Source organism: Thamnophis sirtalis, unplaced genomic scaffold (genome assembly GCF_051295495.1).
Source record: "Thamnophis sirtalis isolate CommonGarterSnake01/CBP01778 unplaced genomic scaffold, rThaSir2_p1.2 scaffold_7, whole genome shotgun sequence".
Classification (NCBI taxonomy): domain Eukaryota; kingdom Metazoa; phylum Chordata; class Lepidosauria; order Squamata; family Natricidae; genus Thamnophis; species Thamnophis sirtalis.
The window spans coordinates 62,866,342-62,889,328 of NW_028261387.1; the positions used below are offsets into that span (position 1 = coordinate 62,866,342).

The 22,987-nt window shown below is 39.0% G+C and overlaps 1 protein-coding gene across 1 annotated transcript; it reads right to left on the reverse strand.

Annotated features, from left to right (window-relative positions):
* Positions 1–218: 218 nt before the first annotated feature.
* On the reverse strand, positions 219–19,347 carry SHISA4 (shisa family member 4). Its single transcript, XM_014059321.2, has 5 exons — positions 19,058–19,347; positions 8,550–8,721; positions 4,975–5,108; positions 4,075–4,248; positions 219–2,964 (listed from the first exon to the last, which is right to left on the reverse strand). The coding sequence occupies exons 1-5, from the start codon at positions 19,113–19,115 to the stop codon at positions 2,918–2,920; spliced, it is 585 nt and encodes a 194-aa protein (XP_013914796.1). The 5' UTR covers positions 19,116–19,347; the 3' UTR covers positions 219–2,917.
* Positions 19,348–22,987: the final 3,640 nt, after the last annotated feature.

The following is a 22,987-nucleotide window of genomic DNA, read 5'->3' on the forward strand; positions in this document are numbered from 1 at the left end:
AACATTATGGCTCTTTGTTCCCTTCCCTGCAGACACCCTCCTCAATTCATTGGAAGCAATGAAAGAACTCTGTATCAAATATTAATATTTTCCTTTATCAAGTTCTTAATTGTTGGCAAAGGAAAGTTTATTTCTCTTGTTAAGAAATTATTCTAGGACTACCTATCCACTAACTATACAGCAGAAGTAGAAAAAATACACGCAAACACACATAGCAGTAACTTAATCAGTATTTACAACTTTAATCCACATTGTAACGAACATTTTGCAAAGCAAATGTTTGCCATTCTGATTAGAATAAGAGACAGCGTTGCAACTGTTGCTGCAATTCAGCAGGCCATTCCCACACAGTGGGAATGTGGTTTGAGCAAAAGGGCTGACTCAATTAACTCCTTCCTCCAAAATGTTCTTGTAGGACTCAAAAATGGTCAAATGCATGGAGAAGATGTCTACATTGTGTTGCTTCAGCATTGCTAAACACTTTGGTTTTGCAGAGCTCTGTGCAACATCAAAAGGTGTATGCCCAATGTATGGCTTCTTCACCTGGACTAAAACATTTTCCCAGTTACTGGAAGCCATGAAATTAGTGGGCATTGTAGCACATGGTGGCCTTTTCATTTTCTTGCATGGGAATTGTCTTTATACACTGGTTGAAGCATCATGCATTTGTCTTGCTTCCCAGGCCTTCTCTGTGTGCTCCAAATAATTTAAATACAGCCTTTGCAATACTGGCAGATGCAAAGTTAATATCCCTTCAGCAGGTGGGGAGGAATAAGTGGGACTGTCCAACCTTATCTCATCACACTAAATGTTGCTGATGTTTGGAAAGAACAATGAGATGTAGTGGCAGATTGATAAATATGGCCATGCAGCAAGAATGCAGCAGGAATGTGCAAAACATACTATTCTGCAGCAGCTTCTAAACTATACCACAAATGGCTTTCTATTCTAGATATCTATGAGCCTCCCCTAGAATGGCCAGACTGACATAGTCAGGAAGAAAACAGAGAACTCCAGTGTTCTCCGCAACATTCCAGTGGCAGAATATTAGATTTTGCACACAATAAAATGCAGATCGAGCCACAATAAACACCAAGGACTTTCAGGAGAAATAGGCTACACTGCATAAATAATAGGCACCCACTTCTTACTAGGCATTCCCATGCTTCACGAGTACAATTAATTGATCAGAGGCAAATTTGAGAGGTTGGATTCAGGACAAGTAAAGAGGCTAGCTAATCTTAACTAATCTTTCTTAGTGAAAAGAAAGGAGACTAAACTGAGTTAGAATATTATGAAAGAACAGGTAGGAGTCTCACTGTGGGAGAAAACACATAAGGTTTGAAATAAATTCTTATAGTTACTGTTGGGCAGTGACTATAAACAAAAACAGCAAGTATCCTAAATGATATTGTCCTCTCTTCATATTTGCATAAAAATAAAAGTGAAAGATGCTGGTTGATGAGTTCTGGGATTTAAAACAGAAACCATGGAGAATGCCCAGATTGGGGGAAGCTGTGTTAGCCAGGAATGCTGGAAATTCTAGATCAACCCATTTGGATGTTGGTGGAAAGGATTTGTATAGAAATGGAACCAGGAGAGAATGGACTAAGATTTCAACACTCCTCCAAATGGCTGCCCAACTATCATATCGGTAGTTTAACCAAGGCACCCCCTAATGGCATTGCTGAACCATTTTCAAGCCTGTTTGAATTCTGCCCCTGCTCATCTGAAATGTCAGTTCTTGGCAGGTTGTTTTTGTTCCTTTCTCTACCTTGGGAAATGGGCAATATGATTTCTTTACAGTGAGTTAATGGATATGTGTGAACTCAACAAGATACCTCTGCAAAGAATTCACAATCTAATTTATGCTTACTTTATCTTTTCAAATGTTGAGATTTCATATTACTATGAGGGCAGTTTATGCTGAAAGTTATAATACAATGGTGAAAGAATATGATGGTGAAAGGTTAACTCTCATTAGATTGGTGTGGAATGCACAAAAGAAATTTCAATCCAGTAGAGAAATCCTTTTAAAAATCCCTCTGAAAATCCAAATTATGTTCAATTGATAAAATTACTTTATCTCCCATTTTTCCCTTGAAAAACATAGAAAATCTGTACTTTCACTTGCATATGAAATGCTCACAGTTTGATTTCTCTACCTTCAAATATTGGACTTGTTATCATTCTGTGCTGCGGAGCACCAAAGACAACGTGCCTTCTCTTGTCTATTCCTCATCTCATCTTTTAAAAAGTCTATCTAGGCTCATCTACTTTTCGTATGTATTAATTGCACTTACAGCTTTATTTGGGAATCTTTATGGGCTTTCAAGCAGTTTCTCCTCCAGATTCTGATCAAGATCTACTTAGTGTAAGGATCTTTAGCAGCACCAAATATCTTCAGACCTTCAATACGTATATCCATCTTAGGCCTCGGGGATTTCTTAAGACACAAAGCATTACCTGGAAATTATGAAGAATGGAACTAAAATTGAGCTCCTGGCAGTTTAGGGAAAGAGAGTTTCACTTAGTTCTTTGCAAAACCTTGGAGGCAATCTGCCTACCCACTCCCTCTGAAAAGTTTGGTTTCAGAGAGGGGAAATCTGTCAAATTATACATATAGTGCTTACACCAGCTTTGTGCACTTGCATTTGTAATCATCAGCTACTTCCTGAACCACACAGGAAGTGAGGAGGACAAGGTGATTCTCTCAATATCTGGATTGAGTGGAGAAAAGAATTAAAAGTCACAATGCTTCCTACCATGCAGAATAACTAATTTTAAAAAAAACACTGGCAAATACTGACACAGGCTGGAGTTTCAGGACAGTAGGAGTCCCCCTACAGGTTCTGTAAAAAGGGAGTTAGCAGGCCCATAGAGAAAGCTTCTCTTGATTAGTCCTCCAAGGTTCTTCTCAAGTGCTAGGCTGTGTTGGTTGCGGTGGGATGTATGGTGGGGGAGCTGCAGAAGAAAGAAATTGACCATTAGAATAAGCTTAGCAGCCCCTTGCCGATCTTTGTTGGTCTTGAAAAAATAATGCAAAGTTAGACTTTAGACCCCTGTTTCCCTGAAAATAAGACCTCCCAAGATAATAAGCCCTCCCCAAAACTACTGCAACACAGCAGCAGCCATGAGGTGACTACACTTGCCACCTCCTGCACCTCAAAAATAATACAACCTCCCCGAAAATAAGGCCAAGTGCTTATTTCAGGGGTCAAAAGAAAATAAGACCTTGTCTTATTTTCGGGAAAACATAGTACTTGGATAGGAAGCTAGTAGGAAGGCTTAAGTCAGTAAATTGCCATACAATAAGTTGAACTTGAAGCAGATTTTTACAGAAATGCCAAAGGTGAAACTGGGTCAAACTCAAGGTTAGCTGTTCTCCACATATATGAGGATTATAAAGTTACCATACTCTGGCCTGCAAAAATCCAGATAACTACTAGGTGATAGCAAATGGAATTATTTGTTGTCATCTAGTGATCATCACCTTTGCAGCCCTGATATAGAGGTCCTATGGAAATGTCATATTTCTATATATTTTATTCTGTTACATTGCTACATTTCATGTTACTGTAGTATTTAGGGGGATAAGCCTCTTATTTTGCCTTGCTTTACTCATGGCCATTTGGGTTTCATAGGACAAACCTACCTCCATGTTTTTCTTTGTTCTTGTTCCTCTAACCTTAATTTTCCTTCCCTGCTGTTCCATGTTATTTCGATACATCCTCAGTTTTAATCAATCTTTGCCCTACCAATTAAGAGATGCTGAAGAGATTAAATCACTCACATGAAACTCAATTAAGGCTTACCCTTGTCTAATGAGAAGCAAGCATTGATAGAATTTCTTCTATCTACACTTACCAAGATTTGTTCAGTGCCTATGACTTAATCGATCTTGTGGATCATTCATGTGTGACATTTTCTTAACAATGTCTCTGGAGAATTGCCGCTCTTATAATTCTTTGCCCATGCTTAAATGACATTTTGAGAGTTCATACTGAATATGTCTGCACCATATCTGGATAGGAAGTAAGTCCAGCTTATCATTACTTTATACTCTTTTCTTACCTGAAGGATTGTAGTATGGTGGCCCAGATGGATATAGAGGATACTGTGCTGGAACTGTAGGTGGGTAGGGAAACACAGGGGCATATCCAGGATGAAATGCTGGCCCTGCTTTTGGATCCATGGGATAAGGGTCTGGCGGCTGATTGGGATAACCAGAAAGCGGAATCTCCTGACCTGGATTTGACAAACTTTTGTTAAGTGCACGGTCTGTGCTGATAGTAAATCTATGGAGCAATCTGGATTTGAAGGAGAAGAGACGGCTTGGAGCATGCATGGACACTAGGCATCATATCTGTTGGAAGCCACATCTTTTCCCAATCTTATAACACAATTCAAGGAAAAGGTGTGTTTGATTTTATGAGATGCCAGTAGGTATAATCTGCTCTCTGGTGTGCATCACCTTTCCTCTTTTGAATCTAGATCACCACAAACATTATTGATAATTCTCCATGTTATAAGGCAGGCTTCTCCCAATTTGCTGGTTTTTAGTAGAGAATGTGTTGGATTGCAGCTGCAATCATTTCTCTGGCAGCCTGACTCTGGAAAAGTTTCCCATCAGAATGCTCCTCTAAGCAGCATAAAACTAATTGCAAATATGGTCTATGAGAAAGAAGATTTTGGTAGAAAGCCCAATGTAGCTGGCAAAATCAAGACAACAAGAATGACATGGATTTCAATAAGTTAATGCTACTTTGAAGTAAAATATGGAGCTCTGGAATTATAATAGGAAGTTCCCAGTTTTCTTTCTAGCGAGAATTAATTAAAACAGATGTCCCCCCTTCCCATCTTAAGTTGAATTGCTATTTACGACATTATCAGTCAACTGACTCTCCCTCCAGCATTCCCAGTTCCCCCCTCCCAATCTCTCCCAGTAGGCCACAACAGAAGGACGTTTTCTACCTTGATAAGGAGTCTGCATGTGATGCCGTCGCTGGTACAAGTAGCAGCAGGAGCACAGGAAGCAGCAGACAATGGTGGCAACAATGGCCACAAAGAGAATCACAGCTGAAGCGATGCCAGCAATGGTCCTCGGGCTGCAGAGCGCAGACAAAGATAAATTATGTTCGTGCTACAAAATCTGCTACTGAAACAGATACAGGGATGGATGAATTCTCAAAAAGCCAGTCATTTCTACTGCCCACCTTCACAAAAGATCTTTGGGTCCAGTTAAAAAACAACGGGGAAAAACTGTCAATTATGGCAAAGTTATTTTAAAAATACAGCAGGTGACCAAGGAATCTCTTCCTGATTTATTTAATATTTTAAAAAGAAATATGTAGTAGCAGTATCACCCAAATATTATTTGAAGAAGACTTCTTCCTTTCTTGAGACCTTGGATGGATCAGGGTATCGTGCACACTGTCAAATGGACAGTCCAGGGTACGATGGACAAAAGAATCAGTGTCTGGGCAGATTCTCACATTGCTGTGATCATGGTGGACTTTTAAAGCAAAGATGGATGTTAGCAAAGCTGCTTTAAAAAATGCACCATTTCCCCAGTCCTTCTGTGGCCTATTTGGGCCTATACCGATGGAAGAAGGGAAGAGGAGGGGAATCTTGTTGGTAATATGAATTCCTCAAACAATATCCCCTTTCAAAATTCACTTAGAGGCTTTCCTAAATACATTTGTGCATTCCTACTAAAGAGTACATTTAAATAAGATACAAATAAATGGGCTTATATTAAAAATAATTTTAAAAAACTATTAAAATGGTTTCAAATCTCACAGTTACAAATGTAAGACTCTCCACTTTATGCTTCAACAACCATTGAAGAAATAGATCAAATTCTCTCAATACTGTATTTACAATACTATACTTAAATTCAATACTTCAATATTTTCAATACTCTTGCTATCATCATGGCTGAAAATGAAAATAAAAATCACAACTTAATTCCAAAGGGCATCAACAAGGCAGCCGAACTACCATATTTTTGGAGTATAAGACGCACTGAAATATAAGACGCACCAAGATTTTGAAGAGGCAATTAAAAAAAAAAAGTAGATAGGTAGAGGGATAGAGGGATAGAGATGGAGAGAAAGAGAGAGAAATACAGTAGGTAGGTAGGGAGAGAGAGGTTAGTTAGTTAGTTAGTTAGTTAGTTAGTTAGTTAGATAAAGGGATAGAAAGAGAGAAAGAGAGAGATATAGAGAAATACAGTAGGTAGGGAGAGAGTGTGTAGATAGGTAGGTAGAGGAATAGAGAAAGAAATAGAGAGAGAGAGAAATAAAGTAGGGAGGGAGGGAAGGAGTAGGTACTTTGGTAGGTAGAGGGATAGAGAGAGAGAAATAGAGAGAGCAAAATACAGTAGGTAGGTAGGGAGAGAGAGAGTAGATAGGTTGGTAGGTAGAAGGATGGAGAGAGAGAAATAGAGAGAGAAAAATACAATAGATAGGGAGAAAGAGAGAGTAGCTGGGTATGTAGGTAGATAGAGAGGGGAAAGAGAGAGAAAAAATACAATAGGTAGGTAGGGGGGGAGAGAGAGTAGGTAGGTAGGCAGATGTTTCCAGGTGTAGTTATCCATGTGCTGAAGAAGGAAATCACTGACAATCTGCAGCACCTAAGACTTTGTTTATGCTGGCACAGCATTTGATCAATGTAATTCTCATCAATCAAAGAACTTTCAAAAAAAAAGTTTTTGCATTCTGCAAACCTCCCCAAAACAGCCAGTTTTTCACAAAAATGGGCCATCCCCCCCCAAAGGCATGAATAGCCTTGGGGGGCTTGCAGAGTGCTCCTGGGGGGTGGGGGCCCAAAAATGAGCAAAAGCCAGCCCGTTTTTTGTCAAAAAAATTGCATGCATAGCCTTATGGAGGCTTATAGAGCGCTGCTGGGGGGCAAAAAACGGTCCGTTTTTTGCTCATTTCTGCTCTCCCCAACCCCCAGGAGCTCTCTGAAAGCCTCCATAAGGGTATGCACAGCCATTTTGGTGAAGGGGCGGGGCTTTGGGAGGCAAAAAAATGCTGCATTCGGTGTATAAGACGCACCCAGAGTTTCAGCCTCTTTTTTGAGGAAAACAGGTGCATGTTATACACCGAAAAATATGGTAAGTAGAAAATACTTGCGAGCAGAACAAAAATCTTGCTCCAACACTTGTGGAACAGGAGACTTTAATTAAACTTACTTTTTTAATCTTTTCAGAATTATGGAGCTCAATAAGACCTAGTCTCATTTGAAAATGATATCCAATACCCACCATTTATTCTTGAACAAAATTTTCCCATCTGTACTTTGGACCTAGTTAGAGGATATGTGTGAAGGGATATTAGGTATGCGTTAGAAACTCTTCCTACTCAGCATTCCTAAAAAGGCTTGAAAAAAGGCTCAAGTAAGTAGATCTATGTATCAAAATTATCTATAGTATTAGACCTTCTCTTAACAACACCCAGCGACCTTTATATACATTTGTCTACAGTTTAATTCTTGGTCCCATGTTGCTTTTAAAACAATTAAAACTCAGAAGCCACATGGTTTCTTACTTGCCTGTGGTATTTTTTGCTGTTCTCTGACATGAGAATTAGATATTTCAGCCTCTCTACCTTCAACTTTTATAAAGTGTGTAAATGATGTCTCAGTTCTCAACCTAAGCAAGAGTATATTGGGTTCTGGCTTAGCAAGTTATGTGCATCAAGCTTTATGGCTTATAAACCATGGATTATGGCAGGAGTTCATAATCAAGGCACGAATGCCACATGTGGCTCATGAAAACTTGGGTGCTGGCTCCATCATTCAGATTTAACTACAAGGGAAACTGGATTTGAACTAGAAAGAAAGCTCATCTCTTCCCCATGGCCTTTTTTCCAACCATAATTAGCATTACTACAGCTATGTAGAAAGAATTTTTACTTCAGAAACTGAAGACACCTTCCTGAGAAAGGATAAACCATCTCTTCCCTACTCCATTCTCCTGTGATCAAACTGAACCCCTAGCTATATTTTAGTCATAAGAACAAAGTACCATATTTTTCAGAGTATAAGACGCACCTTTTTCCTCCAAAAAAGAGGGTGAAAATCTGGGTGCTTCTTATACCATGAATACAGCATTTCTGGCCTCCCGAAACCACACCCCCTTCACCAAAATGGCTGTGCATAGCCTTTAGGAGGCTTCCAGAGTGCTCCTAGGGGCTGAGGAGGGCAAAAATGAGCAAACAATGGGCTGGTTTTTGCTCGTTTTTGTCCCCCCCCCAGCCCCCAGGAGCACTCTATGAACCTCCTAAAGGCTGCGCATGCCCTTTTTTTGTCAAAAAATGGGGCTGTTTCGGGGAGGTCTGCAGAGTGCAAAAAAAAAATTTTTTAAATTTGCCTCTTCAAACTCTTGGTGCGTCTTATATTCCAAAAATATGGTATATATATCTGAGAGGTGGCTTAGATCCCTCCGGTCTGTTTGTTTTGGCACTTCAGAAGTAACTCTAAGTCTTCAGTCACAATCTTGATGCTTTCAAACACCTTGTGTGGCTATTTCATGTTTTTACCCAAAGGCCATGCAGTGCTTCTGCTGCCGTTCAGTGAGAAGGTTCCTGATATCAAAGCAACAGAAGCGATGGTAGCAGTCACCACAGCAGAAAGAAGGGAAGTTGCAGTCTATGCTACGGTGCCAGGAGCCATTTCTGTCTATGTACCACTTGCAGTCTTCATCAGCTGAGACTAGAAGGAGAAAGAAGACACTCCTTTTATCAATTCCATAGAAAATAGAAACAGTGAGAAATCCTCTAAGATAGGGGTGTCAAACTCAATGTCATGGAGGACCATATCAGGCTTGTTTGACCTCATGGGACCGGGGTGGGTATGGCCAGGCTGGGTATGGCCAGCTTGATGTCACTCCTTTCGGGGGTGCCTGTGGGAGCCCAAATACCTGCATGCAACCCTCCCAAGCTATGTTTTCACTGACAGAGAGTTGCAGGAGACTGTGGCAGCCAAAAACAGAACCCAAGAGCCCATTTTCACTGGCAGAAGCACCGCAGGCTAGTTCTTTGCTGTTTCCAGGGTGGCCCCATGGGCTAGATCTAAGTACCCCGTGGGCTGGATCCGGACCCCAGGCCTTCAGTTTGACACCCCTGCTCTCAGAACATTGTACAGGGAACACCTTGAAATTTCCTATACATCAGCCTCTAAGAGTAACTCAGGGACCCACAGTCAAAAGCCTTCCAGAATTTTGCAAGCAATCATTGCATGGTCTTTCACTATAGCAGGGGAATCCCAACATTTAAAATTAAACTTGAAAAATGTTTGTGAGATCATTAGATCTTACAAAAAATCATGTAAGATATTCTCTGACATTAGGTAAGAATGCCAAAATCTCTTTGTCTTGTAAGATTTTGGTTTTCTTGAAATCTCAGTTCACAATTTGCGCACTGAACTGTACGTTTTTCCAATTTAAAAAAATATTCTTATTAAATTAAATTAAATTAATTAATTACACTATTTATGGCTTACTCATGTTATACCATTCACAATCCCACATTGCTGCCACTGGCTATAAACATCATTCTCTCTCTAGCTCTCTCTTTTTAAATATAAAACCAATAGTGCAGAAGTTGGCAACATAATGAAAATGGATATTTTCTTTGGCAGTTGGAAGACTCTCAGGCCTAATATTTTTCAGATCTTTTTAAACAAAAAAAGTTTAGTAGGAAGCACCTATGTAACAAAGTAAAGTGCCAGCTTCTAGAAATATCAGAATGCTTCAGAATAACAGAAATTATAACATGTATTTATACAATTTAAATATACTAGGAGGACATACAGGTAGTCCTCAACTTACAACCACAATTGAGCCCAAAATTTATGTGGTTAAGTGAGACATTTGTTAAGTGAATTTTGCCCCATTTTAGAACTTATTTTGCCACAGTTGTTAAATGAATCACTACAGTTGATGTTAGTAACCCAGTTGTTAAGTGAATCTGGTTTCCCCACTGACTTTGCTTGCAAGAAGATCACAAAAAGTGATCACATGACACAACAACAGTCATGAATATGAACCAGTTGTCAAGTCTCTGAATTTTGATCACATAATTATGGGGATGCTGCAAAGGTTGCAACTGAAAAATAGTCATAAGTTGTATTTTTCAGTGCAAGTTGTAAGTTTGAACTGTCACTAAACAAACAATTGTAAGTGGAGGGCTACCTATATTTCATTATTATTTTTTAGACAGTATGGAAATTTGCCTTCTACAAAACAAAAGAAAATGAAAAGCTGGTATAAGAGACAATATCTTCTGGGGGCTGATCCACATCATTTTGTCTTCAAGGAAAACGGTTATTGGCCATGATCATCACGCCAACCATGTTCTATAAAAATTACAGCATAATCTACAATTAAATGCTAATTAAATGCATAGATTATTGCCCTAATACATTGTTTCTTTTAATAAAATTAAAACAGATTGTGAACTACATGCAACATATGGCATATTCAAATATAAGATACATGTTCTTGATCATTGTTGTAACAGCTAAGTAAATATGTAAATTGTCATCACTATCTAAAGTTGTATTATATGTTACTTTAACAAAAACTTTATAGACAAAATTAATCACATGAAACCTTGTATCATTATAATAAAGATGAGGAATACATACTCCGCTTGTTATGCATTTATAAATGCTGTCAATAAAAAATATATATGGTACATATGTTGATCATGTTATGTCAAATTTAGCCAAGCAGAGTAAGATAAAAATGAAACTCTTGTACTCTCTGGCATGCTTAGGTTTGATCACAGCTATGGTTTTTTATTACAACCCAGAATATCAAATGAGTTCATTCCTATGATTCAATCCCCTTCATTTAAACATGTGGCCTCCATATATAGAACATGACCAGCTGTCTTCAGATGACTGGAAGTGCTTTCCCTGCGCTCTAAACATTGCAACCATTTTATTAATTACAGTTACATTATGCCTCTTTTCCAAAGTTCAAGGATGTGCACAATTCTGACCCTTCACCCATGTCTTTGACAAGAGAGTGAGACCCATTGCTTTACTGCCCTTGTCACCTTTCATTTTTTATTGATATAATTTTAGTATCTTTGATTGTTGTGAGCTGCCCAGAGTTATTGAGGGTTGGGCAGCATAGAAAATTAATACATTAGTATTATTATTACTATGGTTGCTCACATAGTCAGCCAGCTGTTTAGACCAGTGTTTTTCAACCACTGTGCCGCGGCACACTAGTGTGCCGTGACATAGTGTAAGGTGTGCCGTGGGAAAATTACTTTATATATAGTCAATATAGGCACAGAGTTAAAAAATTTTAACATTTTCTAATGGTGGTGTGCCTCGTGATTTTTTTCATGAAAAAAGTGTGCCTTTGCACAAAAAGGTTGAAAAACACTGGTTTAGACTGGATTTGGCATTTTTATCCTTCGCAAGGACCTGGGATAAGCAGACATTATTATTTGATTATTTTAAACTTGTTGCAAGATGTAAGCTGTTTCACGTAAATCTGCTTTTTGCAATTGGCTGATGGCAATTTTGTCAATATCAATGGTAACTCAAGTGGTGCTCCAAATGTTTTGGGATTGCCACAGTCATTCTACTTTTACTTGCAGATCCTTATATTTTGTGATTTTTCTCATAATCTTTCTCTTCTGTTTTGCTGTCCACTATCCAGTCCTTTTTTTGGTGGGGGAGTGTTAATAACAATTCTTAAATCTGGGCTATTATGTGGCAGATGCTTGTCTGCTTGAAGACTTTTAGCGTCTTCATTTTCTATTACTTGGTTTACTTTGTGGTGCCACCAGTTCTTGCTTGAAGGCAAATGGTATTTCTGGCTCCAATGTACCATTGATACTACTTTGTCATGCTGTTGTTTGTAATCAGTCTGTGCGATCTTCTTGCAGCCACTAACTAGGTAGCCCCCTGTTTCTTCGGCATCTTTGCAGAAAATGACAGCATTTGTTCTCTCTTGCTTTCTTCTCAAGGCTGGTTTTAAATGCATTTGGCTTGGTCTTGTGTGGACAGAATTTGCCCCTGTGTCTCTTTCTTCAAGTTTCCTGCCCTTAATCATTGCCAGGTCTGCTTTGTTATCTGCTTTGCCTGCTTTTTTTTAAAGTATTAAGTATTTAAGTCATATAGTATTTTGCCTTGCATTGTCTCTTTTCTGTTCTTCATTGGGTAGGCCAGTTTGGTCTCTCCACCACTCAGTAAGCCTTCATTGGGTCAAATTCAGTGCATCCTCTTCATTGTCCTTCATATATTATCCCAATGTCCCTTTCTCTTCTTCAGCTGTCTGCTATTATTTATCTTTTGTCCCAAATTTACTGTCCAGACAACCCCATTAAGTAAATAGGTTTGTTGCAAGAGAGTATCATAATCAAGTGGATATTTTAATTTGGATATTCCAAATCTGAGACAATAGAGTACTTTAACCCGTTATATAATATGCTGTATTTTAGTACAATGAGTCTAAATTCCTTGCACAGCATTCGTAATCTTAAAACCAATTTCCCCACATATGAAGATATTTCTTTTATAGAGTAAGATAGCTACTCACTATTATACACCACATTAAAAATAAGAATACCTCTATTCTTTGCTTGTTTATATGAAACAAAATTCAATCACAAATGTATTACCTATGATGACTCATGTGAACAGCATTATGAACATAAATAGTGTCTTTTTTTCAAATATGCATATTCAGTGCTACCTCCCACCATACCCTTTCCTCTCATCCATGTAAGCTTCTTGATTATTAACTGAATTAACGGGAATCTACAGCAGAGTTTTGCAGGCTTGATCTGTTGCAATGAATCATGTTTATGAAAGGACTGGTGTTCAGAAGTGAGACTCAGGAAACACAAAATCGCTCCATTCAGTCACTGAACAACGACAAGCAGGACTCATGTTTCGTTTTCTCTCTTATATTACCTTCCCTTTCTTTGATTCTCTGCTTCTGTAAGAGAAACAGTTGCATTTCTCTCGTTCTGTAGAGAAAAGCTGCAGCTTTCTTTTTTTCCTGGCACTGGGCGACTATAAGAAACAATTAACAAACAAGTCCTTTAACGTGGTTTTATTAGTGTTTTTGTCATTTTAGAAGATGGAAGAAGGCAGCTGGAATTCCCCTCCACTGACACAATGAAGAGATGAAACGGCAAGGCAACGTAAACCTAATCTCCTAACATGTCAACTATCTGAGCACAGAAAGATGTTAATGCATATTCATCAGGAATATATTTATATTTTCTGATTTTCTCCCAGTTTTTCTCCCTCTGTGCTGTCTATCCAGACTTCTTCATTTTTTTTTATCAACAATTGTTAAGCTCAGGGTGCTATATGGCAAGTGCTTGTCTTTCAGCCACTATAACACATGCATCCTTATCCATTTGAACCTTAGATAATGTGCTCATGAAACATAATTGGTTTTTCTTAAATTATTGAGTGTTGAATTTAATTACTTTTTTATATTTTAGTCAAGGATATTGCCAAGCATGGGAAAGGCTTTCCCATAACAGAGTTTTAATAATTAAAATTTCTGGCTTCAGTGCAGCAAAAGCAATATGCCCCTTATTATATGTAGAACTGGGGAAAACTTTCCTTCCTCTTCAATTATTCTGGAAGAAAATGAGCATTTGCAAGAGGGCTGGATTCCTGCATGAGTTATATCCTTCCTCTTTGTGATGGGAAAGGGTTATCACTGGTCCAGTTTTCTTAACTTCCCTTTTTCATTTCAAATATTAAGAGGTGTATGAACCCCGAATAAACAGTTTGACAAATGTGCAATCTTCAGCAAGGAAAATTATTCCATGATTGATAGCCAGCATGCCCAACACTGTTAAGATGTTAGACTTGATTATAGAGACCCAATTAATCATGGAGCTCAACAGGTGATCTTGAGCCAATGATTCTGTCTCAAACAAACATAACTCACAGAATTGTTTCCAAAAACCTTAAACTCTCAAAACAGGCAAGTTATAAACATAATGGTAAGTTAAGAAATGCAACAATAATAAATAAAATGTTCCGAACTTTTTCTAGGATGATCAAAGCTTGTATCTGTTAGAAATCACGATAATTAAAATTAAAGTCTTTTAGAATGCATAATTTTGATCTAAATAGTTTAATTATTGCTTTGACTACAGTAGTACTGTAAGTACTATTTCTGGACTCACAATAAGATTAGAACCCTTTAACTTCACTTCTCTAAGTTTGTCCCCTCAACTCCTATGATCTCTAGCCAGAACATCCATTAGCTATTGTATTAGTTGGACATACTGTCTCAGAATTAAATTTGAATTATACACGACACTGAGATGAAACATTGCATAGCCTGTTCTTCTCAACAATTTTTCATAATATAAAGCCACTATCAAGAGGCCAAGAAACTAGTTCCCCTGATAAAGTAGCATTAACATAGTTTGCAGATATAGCCTACCCATCACAAGCAGGGCCTCATTGGAGAAACACCCTCAGGTTGCATGAAAGAATGCAGGGAGTCTTAATCAGTTGCAGGTGTCAGCACCATGGACAGCACCACACAAATGAATGACCAGGTTCCAGATAAAAGCAAGTTTTACTTGTCCCAATAGTGAGCCCAAAAATGAACAAAGGATCTTGAAGCTGTACATCGAACTTCACAATGGGATACAAAATACTTTCAAACTGAATAAATTGCTTTAGACATTAAAAATAAAGCCAGTTAGATCTTTCTCAAGTAATTACTGAGTCAGTGGGATTTATCATAGTTTCTATTTCATTCTATAATCCATTCCTTCCTATCTAATTTTATCTTCTTTGTGGATATCTCATTTTTTTTCCTCCTTGCTATTGGAATGTCCTGATCTTCAAGTATTTTGGAACTTCCTTTCCTTCAAAGATCCACAGCAAATCCTCATTAATCCCAGATTCAAAGAATCCAAAGTTCCACTATGGTATTCACCTTGGAACTGCCTTGAATGAATCTGCTAAATTAACATCAGCAATCTTGGGCCAACAGCATCGTCCCTCCATCCTCCATAGTAAAAACAGAATTAATATTTTCTAACTTTCTGTGAAGCTGACAAGAAGCACTTTGGCTCTAGCAATGGAAACCTCATTTAATGATTAGAAATCTGTCCTTTCAGATGTTGTTCTACAGCCAAAAGGGATATTAGAGTGTTTTTTTAATATGTCAAGATTTCATTCTAAATGTATCTATTTTTATGATTACAGATGATGTAAAATAAAACAAGACCCAACCAAATACCACTTTGCTGCACAAAGATCAGCATAATTTCCAACTAGCAAATATACAAAAAAAGAAAAGGCTTCTAAACACATTTTGTATACAAAAGTTCCAATTTTAAAAACCCTATTCTCAAAAGAAGCCTAGGAGAAAACGCCAAGATAAAACTCTTTTGCATCATTTAGGGTTACAAACACCAGCTAAAATCAAACCTTGAAATTTCTACTACCCAGGAAATTACTCCATATGTCACACAAGATACATACGTTGCTGCCATAAGCAACATTCCCCTCCCCAAAGGCTGCTTTGTGGCAAAACTATAGTCATATTAAGGGAATTAATAATTACTAATTAAAAACAAGTCACCTCACTTACATTATTAAATGGTCTCCACATGAACACACACATATAAACCACTTTAACTTAGCAAACAACTTTCACTTAGTATGCACAAATGCACGCCCTTTCAGCAAGAGGAGAAACAGGATGAATATTAAGTGAGAGAAAGGTAACTACATGGAGATGCAAACTGGATGTGTGTGAGGCACATGGACAAAATAACTGGCCTAAGAAGAAAAGCAAGGAGAAAGAAGGGTATTGCACAAAGACGCTTCCACCCAGCATCCATATTCAGCTTAATATTGAAGCTTTGTAAGATGAAGGATGTAACACCATTTGGACCACTTGCATATGTACTGTTTTCAACAGCTTCTTCTACTCATTGGGGAAAGCAAAATGATACCTCAGCTCAGTGGTAGTTATTTAAGAGGAAAAATATTCATCATCTAATAAAATGTTATTACATCGAACAGAAGTACAATATCTGTTACAAACAAATGGGGAAAAATCTATTACGGTGATTTAACCGAGACTTGGATAAAAGTCAGCTGGGGTTTTTAAAAGCTTTTTTTTCTGAACCTTTTAAAAACCTTTCTACAGTTGAAAATGTTAGCCTGAATCTACATCATAATCAAAATTGCCTGAAACAAATTCCTCAGGAGCCAGAAATTTTAACCACAGTATGTTGCAAACCTAGATTTCCACATAATACCTTAAGTCATAAACCACCAGAATGATCAGAATTCACAAATCAGGTAAAAACAAACTATGGGATTGCTAGACATGTTGCATAAAAGTCAATTGTACTGTCTGGTTGCCAGAACTTTGGGGGAGGTGGGATCCTCGTTATCCTTATAGCTTGAATAATGAAGTGTTCTCCTTCTCACAACACAATTTCTTCTCTTATTGTCTGTTGTAACTGTTTAAACCAGTGGGTCTCAACCTTTCTAATGCCACGAGCCTTTAATACAGCTCCTCATGTTGTAGTGACACCCAAACATAAAATTATTTTATATTTTCTGTATTTTTTCGAAAGTATGTGTTTTCTGATGGTCTTAGGCAACCCCTGTGAAAGGGTCATTCGACCCCTAAAGGGGTCCCAACCCACAGGTTGAGAACCACTGGTTTCAAACAACAAGAAATCTGTTTTCAATCATTACTCAACTTCAGCCACAGTTGTGTAATTAGCAAAATTAAGGGATAACTGGTTTATATTAAATGTTCTCAAGTAGGTATGAAGCAATACTCTGAGAACAGGCCACTTTCATAACTAGAGATGTTTTACACCATCAATACTTGAGAACTTATTTATCATTATATAAGCATCATGAAGTTCTATGCACAATTTCTTTTTTTTCTTTTTGCAGGATATCTGGTATACTAGGATTAGGATATGGTCCATCTCTATTCATTCTGGATGAGGATGAAAGAAGTTGCAGTCCACCACCTAAACACACTAGATTGAGAAAGGTGCCTTAGAAGCTAGTGAGTTGGTCTTCCTGAAAGCAAACCATCTTGTTATGATACAGCATGGGTTGCACAGGTAAACCCACCAGTGGCTGGCCAGGTTAGGTGGTCTTAATAGAATGGACCTTATAGATTCATTTTAATTTGGCCTTTTACTCCAGTGCCCTGGAGTCCCAAAGTTGACTTTTAACTTCCTCATATTATAAATAGGGCTGAACAGTGTGGCAAGACTCTGTAAAGGAGGGGCACAGGAAGCCAGGCGTGGGGTAGAGATAGTACAGAGAAGTTGCAGAAAACTGTTGGTATGAATATCTGCTTTTGTATTTTTCCAAGATGTACTTCCCTGTTCTGAACAGGGGTTTTTACGTTTTGTATGAATACGCCTCTTTAAACGCCCTCTGATTGATGAAGTTTGATTAAAGGTATAAAATCACTGCCCTGGACATAGCCAGGCCAGTTCAGATGTTGGTGTGTGAACACGCTGAACTCGATGCATCCAATAAACCTGTTTCTCTTCCTTCGTGGTCTCAAGTCCTGATCTTTCGTAAGTAGATTACAAACCTCAATCTGCTGCAACAGTTATGTTCTTGAGCATAAGCATGATTAGCATGCTCAATTTATAAGTGATTAGAATTACTAGCATATTTCACATGGTCTTTCACAGAACAACTTAGATGTTTTATGCAGATCTACAAATCCATATTTTTGAAAGCATTAACTTGGAGACTGATTTGTTAACTTTTCATAAATGTTATTAGATTATACTTTCAAAGGCATGTGTCTTTTCTGAACATTATGAATCCCATAGTGCAAAAGTTCTACATTGCAAAAATAATAAAAGTTCTACATTGCAAAAATAATATTGTTATATCAGCAAAACACTAATATCAGCAAAAAGACCATTGGCACAATCATTGTATCAGAGCAACTTTATATCTGGTTAAGTGACTCCACTTTTCCAGGGATCAGCAATGCAGTATTGGAAGTAGCAGACAGCAACATGTTCACTCACTAAACATTAAGTCACTGCAAGCTCTTCAGTCCAGACACAATTTCGCCTTTCTACAAATAGCTTCTTTATTTTTAAATCTCATATAATTCAGGTTATTTAACTCCCACGGGTTCCTATAATTATCAGGTTAGCATCCTTTAACCACAGACAAAAATAATACACACGGATTCTTCATCCATAAACATTTCAACAAGGCAGGAAAAAGAAATAGACCCAACTATGATTAGATGCAGGCTTTTCTGTTTGTAAGTCTTTCCAAGAGCCTGCATTGCTCAAAGGAGGCGGCGGGAGGGGGGGGGGGCAACTGTCACAAAGTTCTGATGTGTAATTGTCAAGTGCTGTTTCTCCCCATCCCTTGAAATGAACACTTGCACAGCTCCCATATGGTTCAATGGAACACACTCAGAAGTTTCCCCTAATTTGTACGACTTTTTTTTTAAAATAAATGATTATCTTTCTGGTCTTCCAGTTTCCAAGATTGATTTGGGGGTGATAGTCCAGTTGAGCGTTTTAATCCAAAAGACACAAACGATGAGCCCTTCAGCTCTTATCCTCTATATTAAAAAAAATATATAGACCAGCTCAAGAGAGATAAACGTGGCTTTAGATGAAAACGGTATTTACTATTCCCCGGACAGCAAGGCAGCAAAATAACACCACATGTCCCACTCTTGAATCACAGAGATAGTGGAGAAGGATGAATCATGAGGGTTCCCCCCCCCCCTTCTAATTCCTCTAGCTGTGACGGGGCATTTCACACATGCTCAGGAGCGCCCTTGTTCCATTACTTTCAAGAGGGAATACAAAAATATTCCAAAACAGAGACCGGCTTCAACCAGAAAGAGCCCAGAGAAGCACCATCACTCACCCCCACCCTCCCCTCACCAGGCGCAGACCTGGCGTTTGCTTCGCGCAGCGGGCCTGCGTCTCACTCCTATTCCCCTCCTGTCGAGAGCCCAGCGCAGGACCCACGCCGCGGGCCCTTACTCCGGCCTTACCCAGGGTTGCAGCGACTAGGCTGCAAAACACCGTGCACGCCAGGGCCCAGCTCCCCATCGCCGTCCTTCTGAAAGACTTCCAGATGCCCGGCCGATGCTGCGGGAAGGGGCGGGCGCGGAGAAACCGGATCCGAGTGGGGGGGGGGGGACGCCTCCTCTTCTCCCAAGAAGGGAAGCGCGAACCGCGGCGGAAGGCTAGACCGAGCTGTTTCTTGCGTGCCGGGCCGTCGGAGTTGAGGGGCCTGTTACGGGATTACCGAAGGCCGTAATTTTCGTCGCAAGCCGGTTTGGTTGGCAGCCGGTCGGGTATGGGGCGGGGGGGGGGTGAACTATGGGTATTTGTGTTCTCTGAGAGTCTCGAATTGATGCATGACGTGGAGGGGGAGGCGGAATGAAGGAAAAAGCAAAGCAACAATTCCTCACTGTACAATGGAGGAAAGGGTCTTTAACTCGTCATTTCTCTGCCTTCCAAGTTCTCTGAACAATTTTTTGTCATAATTAAAAACTAAAAGATCATAACGAAACGTAATGGTATGCAAGGGGAAAAAAACATCAGGGACACTGAACGACATTAACTCGTAACAAGAACGTGGCAAGAGGTAACAGGTATTTTGAAAACCGATTTTAAATGGGAAACTTTCAACATCTGAAAAACGTGTCTTAAGGATCCCTTCAAGGAAAGCTCCAACAACAGAATTTGACAGCTCAGCCATCATAACCTTGGGCTAGTACAGTAAAGTTTCTCCACTTTTTCTACTTGTTGGCTCCATTCAGGGTTGCCTGAAAATCATTATTGGAGCCAAATGTTTCTTAATCAAGATCCCCATATTCATTAAAAGCTGGTGCCTATGAATGAAGGACATTTGAACCCCCTCCCCAAATAATCATTGAAAAACCATGAAATTTATACTCTTATCACTAGAAAAGCTCTTAGTTTATCATAATTGCATCCAGACCAAAACTTCATTTTTTATACCAGTCAGTGAACATAAGGTGGGATCTCCCCACCCCTGGAAGTCTAGAGCACAAGGCTGCTTCAAGATCCTTTGATGCTTCAGATGGAGCAGTCAGTGATGCTCTGTCCCCGCCAGCCAGGTGAAAGTGCAAAGCTAAGCCAAGTATCCAGAGCATATGCTTATCATCATCCACAATTGTTCGGGCATGCCTCCATATGCCTTATTTTCTGATGTGTAATCTCACTTCATGCTTGTAGGTTTATAACTGCACTATAATTGCATACCTTCTACCTTGCCATCATAGATATTAGTGTGTTCCTAAGTCTCTGATACCTGTCCCTTTCCCGCTCCCTGAACAGGGGTCACCATAGTTCTTTCCACCCCGTAACATGAACATAGGTTTCAATTTTTAGTTTTTGATTTCATCGTCCTCTCACTAGCTTTTCCTCTCCCTTTCTGGACATCCTTTATTTTGTGACTGTTTGCACTTCCCCAAATCTCACTTTTGCTGTTCCCTGTCTTATGCTTAAGAAGATATGATTTCTGGGGCACAAAAAAGGGTTTTGCTTTATGCTTCTCTTTCCCCTCCCCCCTCACCATTTCTTCCATGTTGGCCCACATGTCTGAAACACTTTGTTTTATGGGTTTTAGCTCTCTTTTTATCTTTTAAACCAGTGTTGGGATTCAAATAATTTAATATTAGGTTCTCTGCCCTAATGATTTCTTCCAACAACCAGTTCACCAAACTGCTCAGAAAGTTAACAACCGGCTTTCCCAAAGTGGTGCGGACTGTCTGAATCCCACCACTATTTTAAACTCTTCTGTTGTGTCTTAAAAATATAACAAACCCATGTGATTATTATCTGTGTGTTTATCTGTAAAGTTCAGCTCATTAAGGTTGTTTGTAAAAATTGACTTAATATCTGGTGCTTGTGTCAATGGACAACTCAACAAGATGTGAAGCGACGCACATGGCAGAGACCTGCTTTTAATATGACATATAGGAGAGAACCTGTGTTGCTCTTAGGCTATGGAATATCTCCCTGGGTTCTACTTGGCCTGCATTTTCTCTCCATTTACAGAATCCTTAAAGACATCTCTCTCACCAGGCTTTTAAGATTAAGATTAATTTCAATGCTTCTTGTTACTGGGAAATAGTGAATAGTGCGCTAGGTACTGTAAATGTTATAGTTTATATTTCAAAACTTTGTTACTTGGATTTTTGAGATCACATTGTATCATATTCCTGTATTTTATATATTGCTATTTTATATATGAGTACCATGTATTGTAGTATGGTCTAGAAAATAAATGCTACAATGTTTTTGTACTGTACTTACAAAGTATAGTACCTTGGGACTGTAAAGCAAAATCTGGAGTGAAATATATATTTTCCATAGATGTCTCAGCTATGACTGAAGCATTGTGTCACAATACAAAAACAAAGTTTTTGATTAGGACCTCACTAAGAACACCAGTAGCCAAAGGTGGAGAGATACGTGATGTGAGATGACTTATAATTAATGTCAGGTGGAAAAATATCGGTTCTTTCTTCACAGAATGAAAGGATTTGATTTTGGGAGCGCTAAAAGCAAACTGTGTCTTGACCTTGGAGCATCCCATCCGAAAGAAGTTTGAAAAGAACAGGCTCCGTAGCTAATGCACAGCCGACCAAAGCTTATGCTGTTTATCTGTAAAGTTCAGCTCATTAAGGTTGTTTGTAAAAAATTGGCTTAATATCTGGTGCTTGTGTCAATGGACAACTCAACAAACTAAAATGGTTTGCTTTGAGTTGCATTCAAATCCCTGCCTGTCAAGCAGATTGCAAAGTTTGCAGCCACATTTAGCTGTGGTCTGATGTACCATGGAAATGGGGATGCACGGACAGGAAATTTGGAGTCCAAACAGAAGAAAAACCGCTCTCTTTTCGCAACATCGGTGTCTGCTGCTTTGGGCGAACATTGCTGCGATTCTCCATCCAATCGCACTCTGCACGTGTTCAGAAACATCATGAAATCACCCACCCAGCTTTGGATGAGAAGCTCTCTGCACATGACCAGAAACACCAGGAAAGCACTCTACACATGACAATGAAATCACCCACCCGGCTTTGGGGAAAAGCTCTCTGCACATGACCCGAAACCAGAGGTGGTATTTAGCCAGTTCTGACAGGTTTTGGAGAAGCAGTAGTGGAAATTTTGAATACTTTGGAGAACCGGCAAATAAGTGTCCACCCCACCCACCCCTGGCTGCCTCCCAGCTAATATTCTTTTGTTGCCCTGAACAGGAGAACGGAGCTAGAAAGCAGGTTAGTGGGGTGGTGAGGAATGGGAATTTTGCAGTATCTTTCCCCTGCCACACCCACAAAGCCATGCCCACAGAACCAATAGTAAAAAAAGTTTGAATCCCACCACTGCCTGAAACAACAGAAAAGAAAATGGAGCTGTGCATGCCAGTTGCTCGCTGGTCACATAGAACCCTTTCCCCATCTCCACTGGTTGGCAAAGCCAGAAAATTTGGGGACCACTGCTGTAAATGAAGGAATGGTGTGAAATGATGTGAAAATATTTCAACCTTTCCAGTAATTAGGGATGACAGGAAGAAGATGGTTCTCTGTTTCTGTCTAGAAATGTTAGATCTAATAAGATCATATGGGGTGTGATATAATACTTGCCCTCAGAAATTGTGGGTGCTCCAGCACTGAAGATTTTTAAGAAGAGATTGGACAATCATTTGTCTGAAATGGTATCGGGTTTCCTACAGGGGTTGGACTAGAAGACCCCCCAAGGACCCTTCCAACTCTGTTATTCTGTTAATAGGGCTTTTTATTTGTGTGATAGTTAAAAATTTGGTGAACATACAGACACACAAACTTTGGAAACTTTGTTGCAATTGCCACTTTTATTTTAAAAATTACAATTGTAAGGATAAATTTAACAATGATAAAGTTGGAAGTTGGAAGAATACATACACT

Coding starts and splice junctions, on each gene's coding strand:
- SHISA4 (XM_014059321.2), bottom strand. CDS start 19,115: ATGGGGAGCTGGGCCCTGGCGTGCACGGTGTTTTGCAGCCTAGTCGCT. Junction 8,722..19,057: donor CCTAGTCGCTGCAACCCTGG/GTAAGGCCGGAG, acceptor TTCTCCTTCTAG/TCTCAGCTGATGAAGACTGC. Junction 5,109..8,549: donor AAGCACTGCATGGCCTTTGG/GTAAAAACATGA, acceptor TGCGCTCTGCAG/CCCGAGGACCATTGCTGGCA.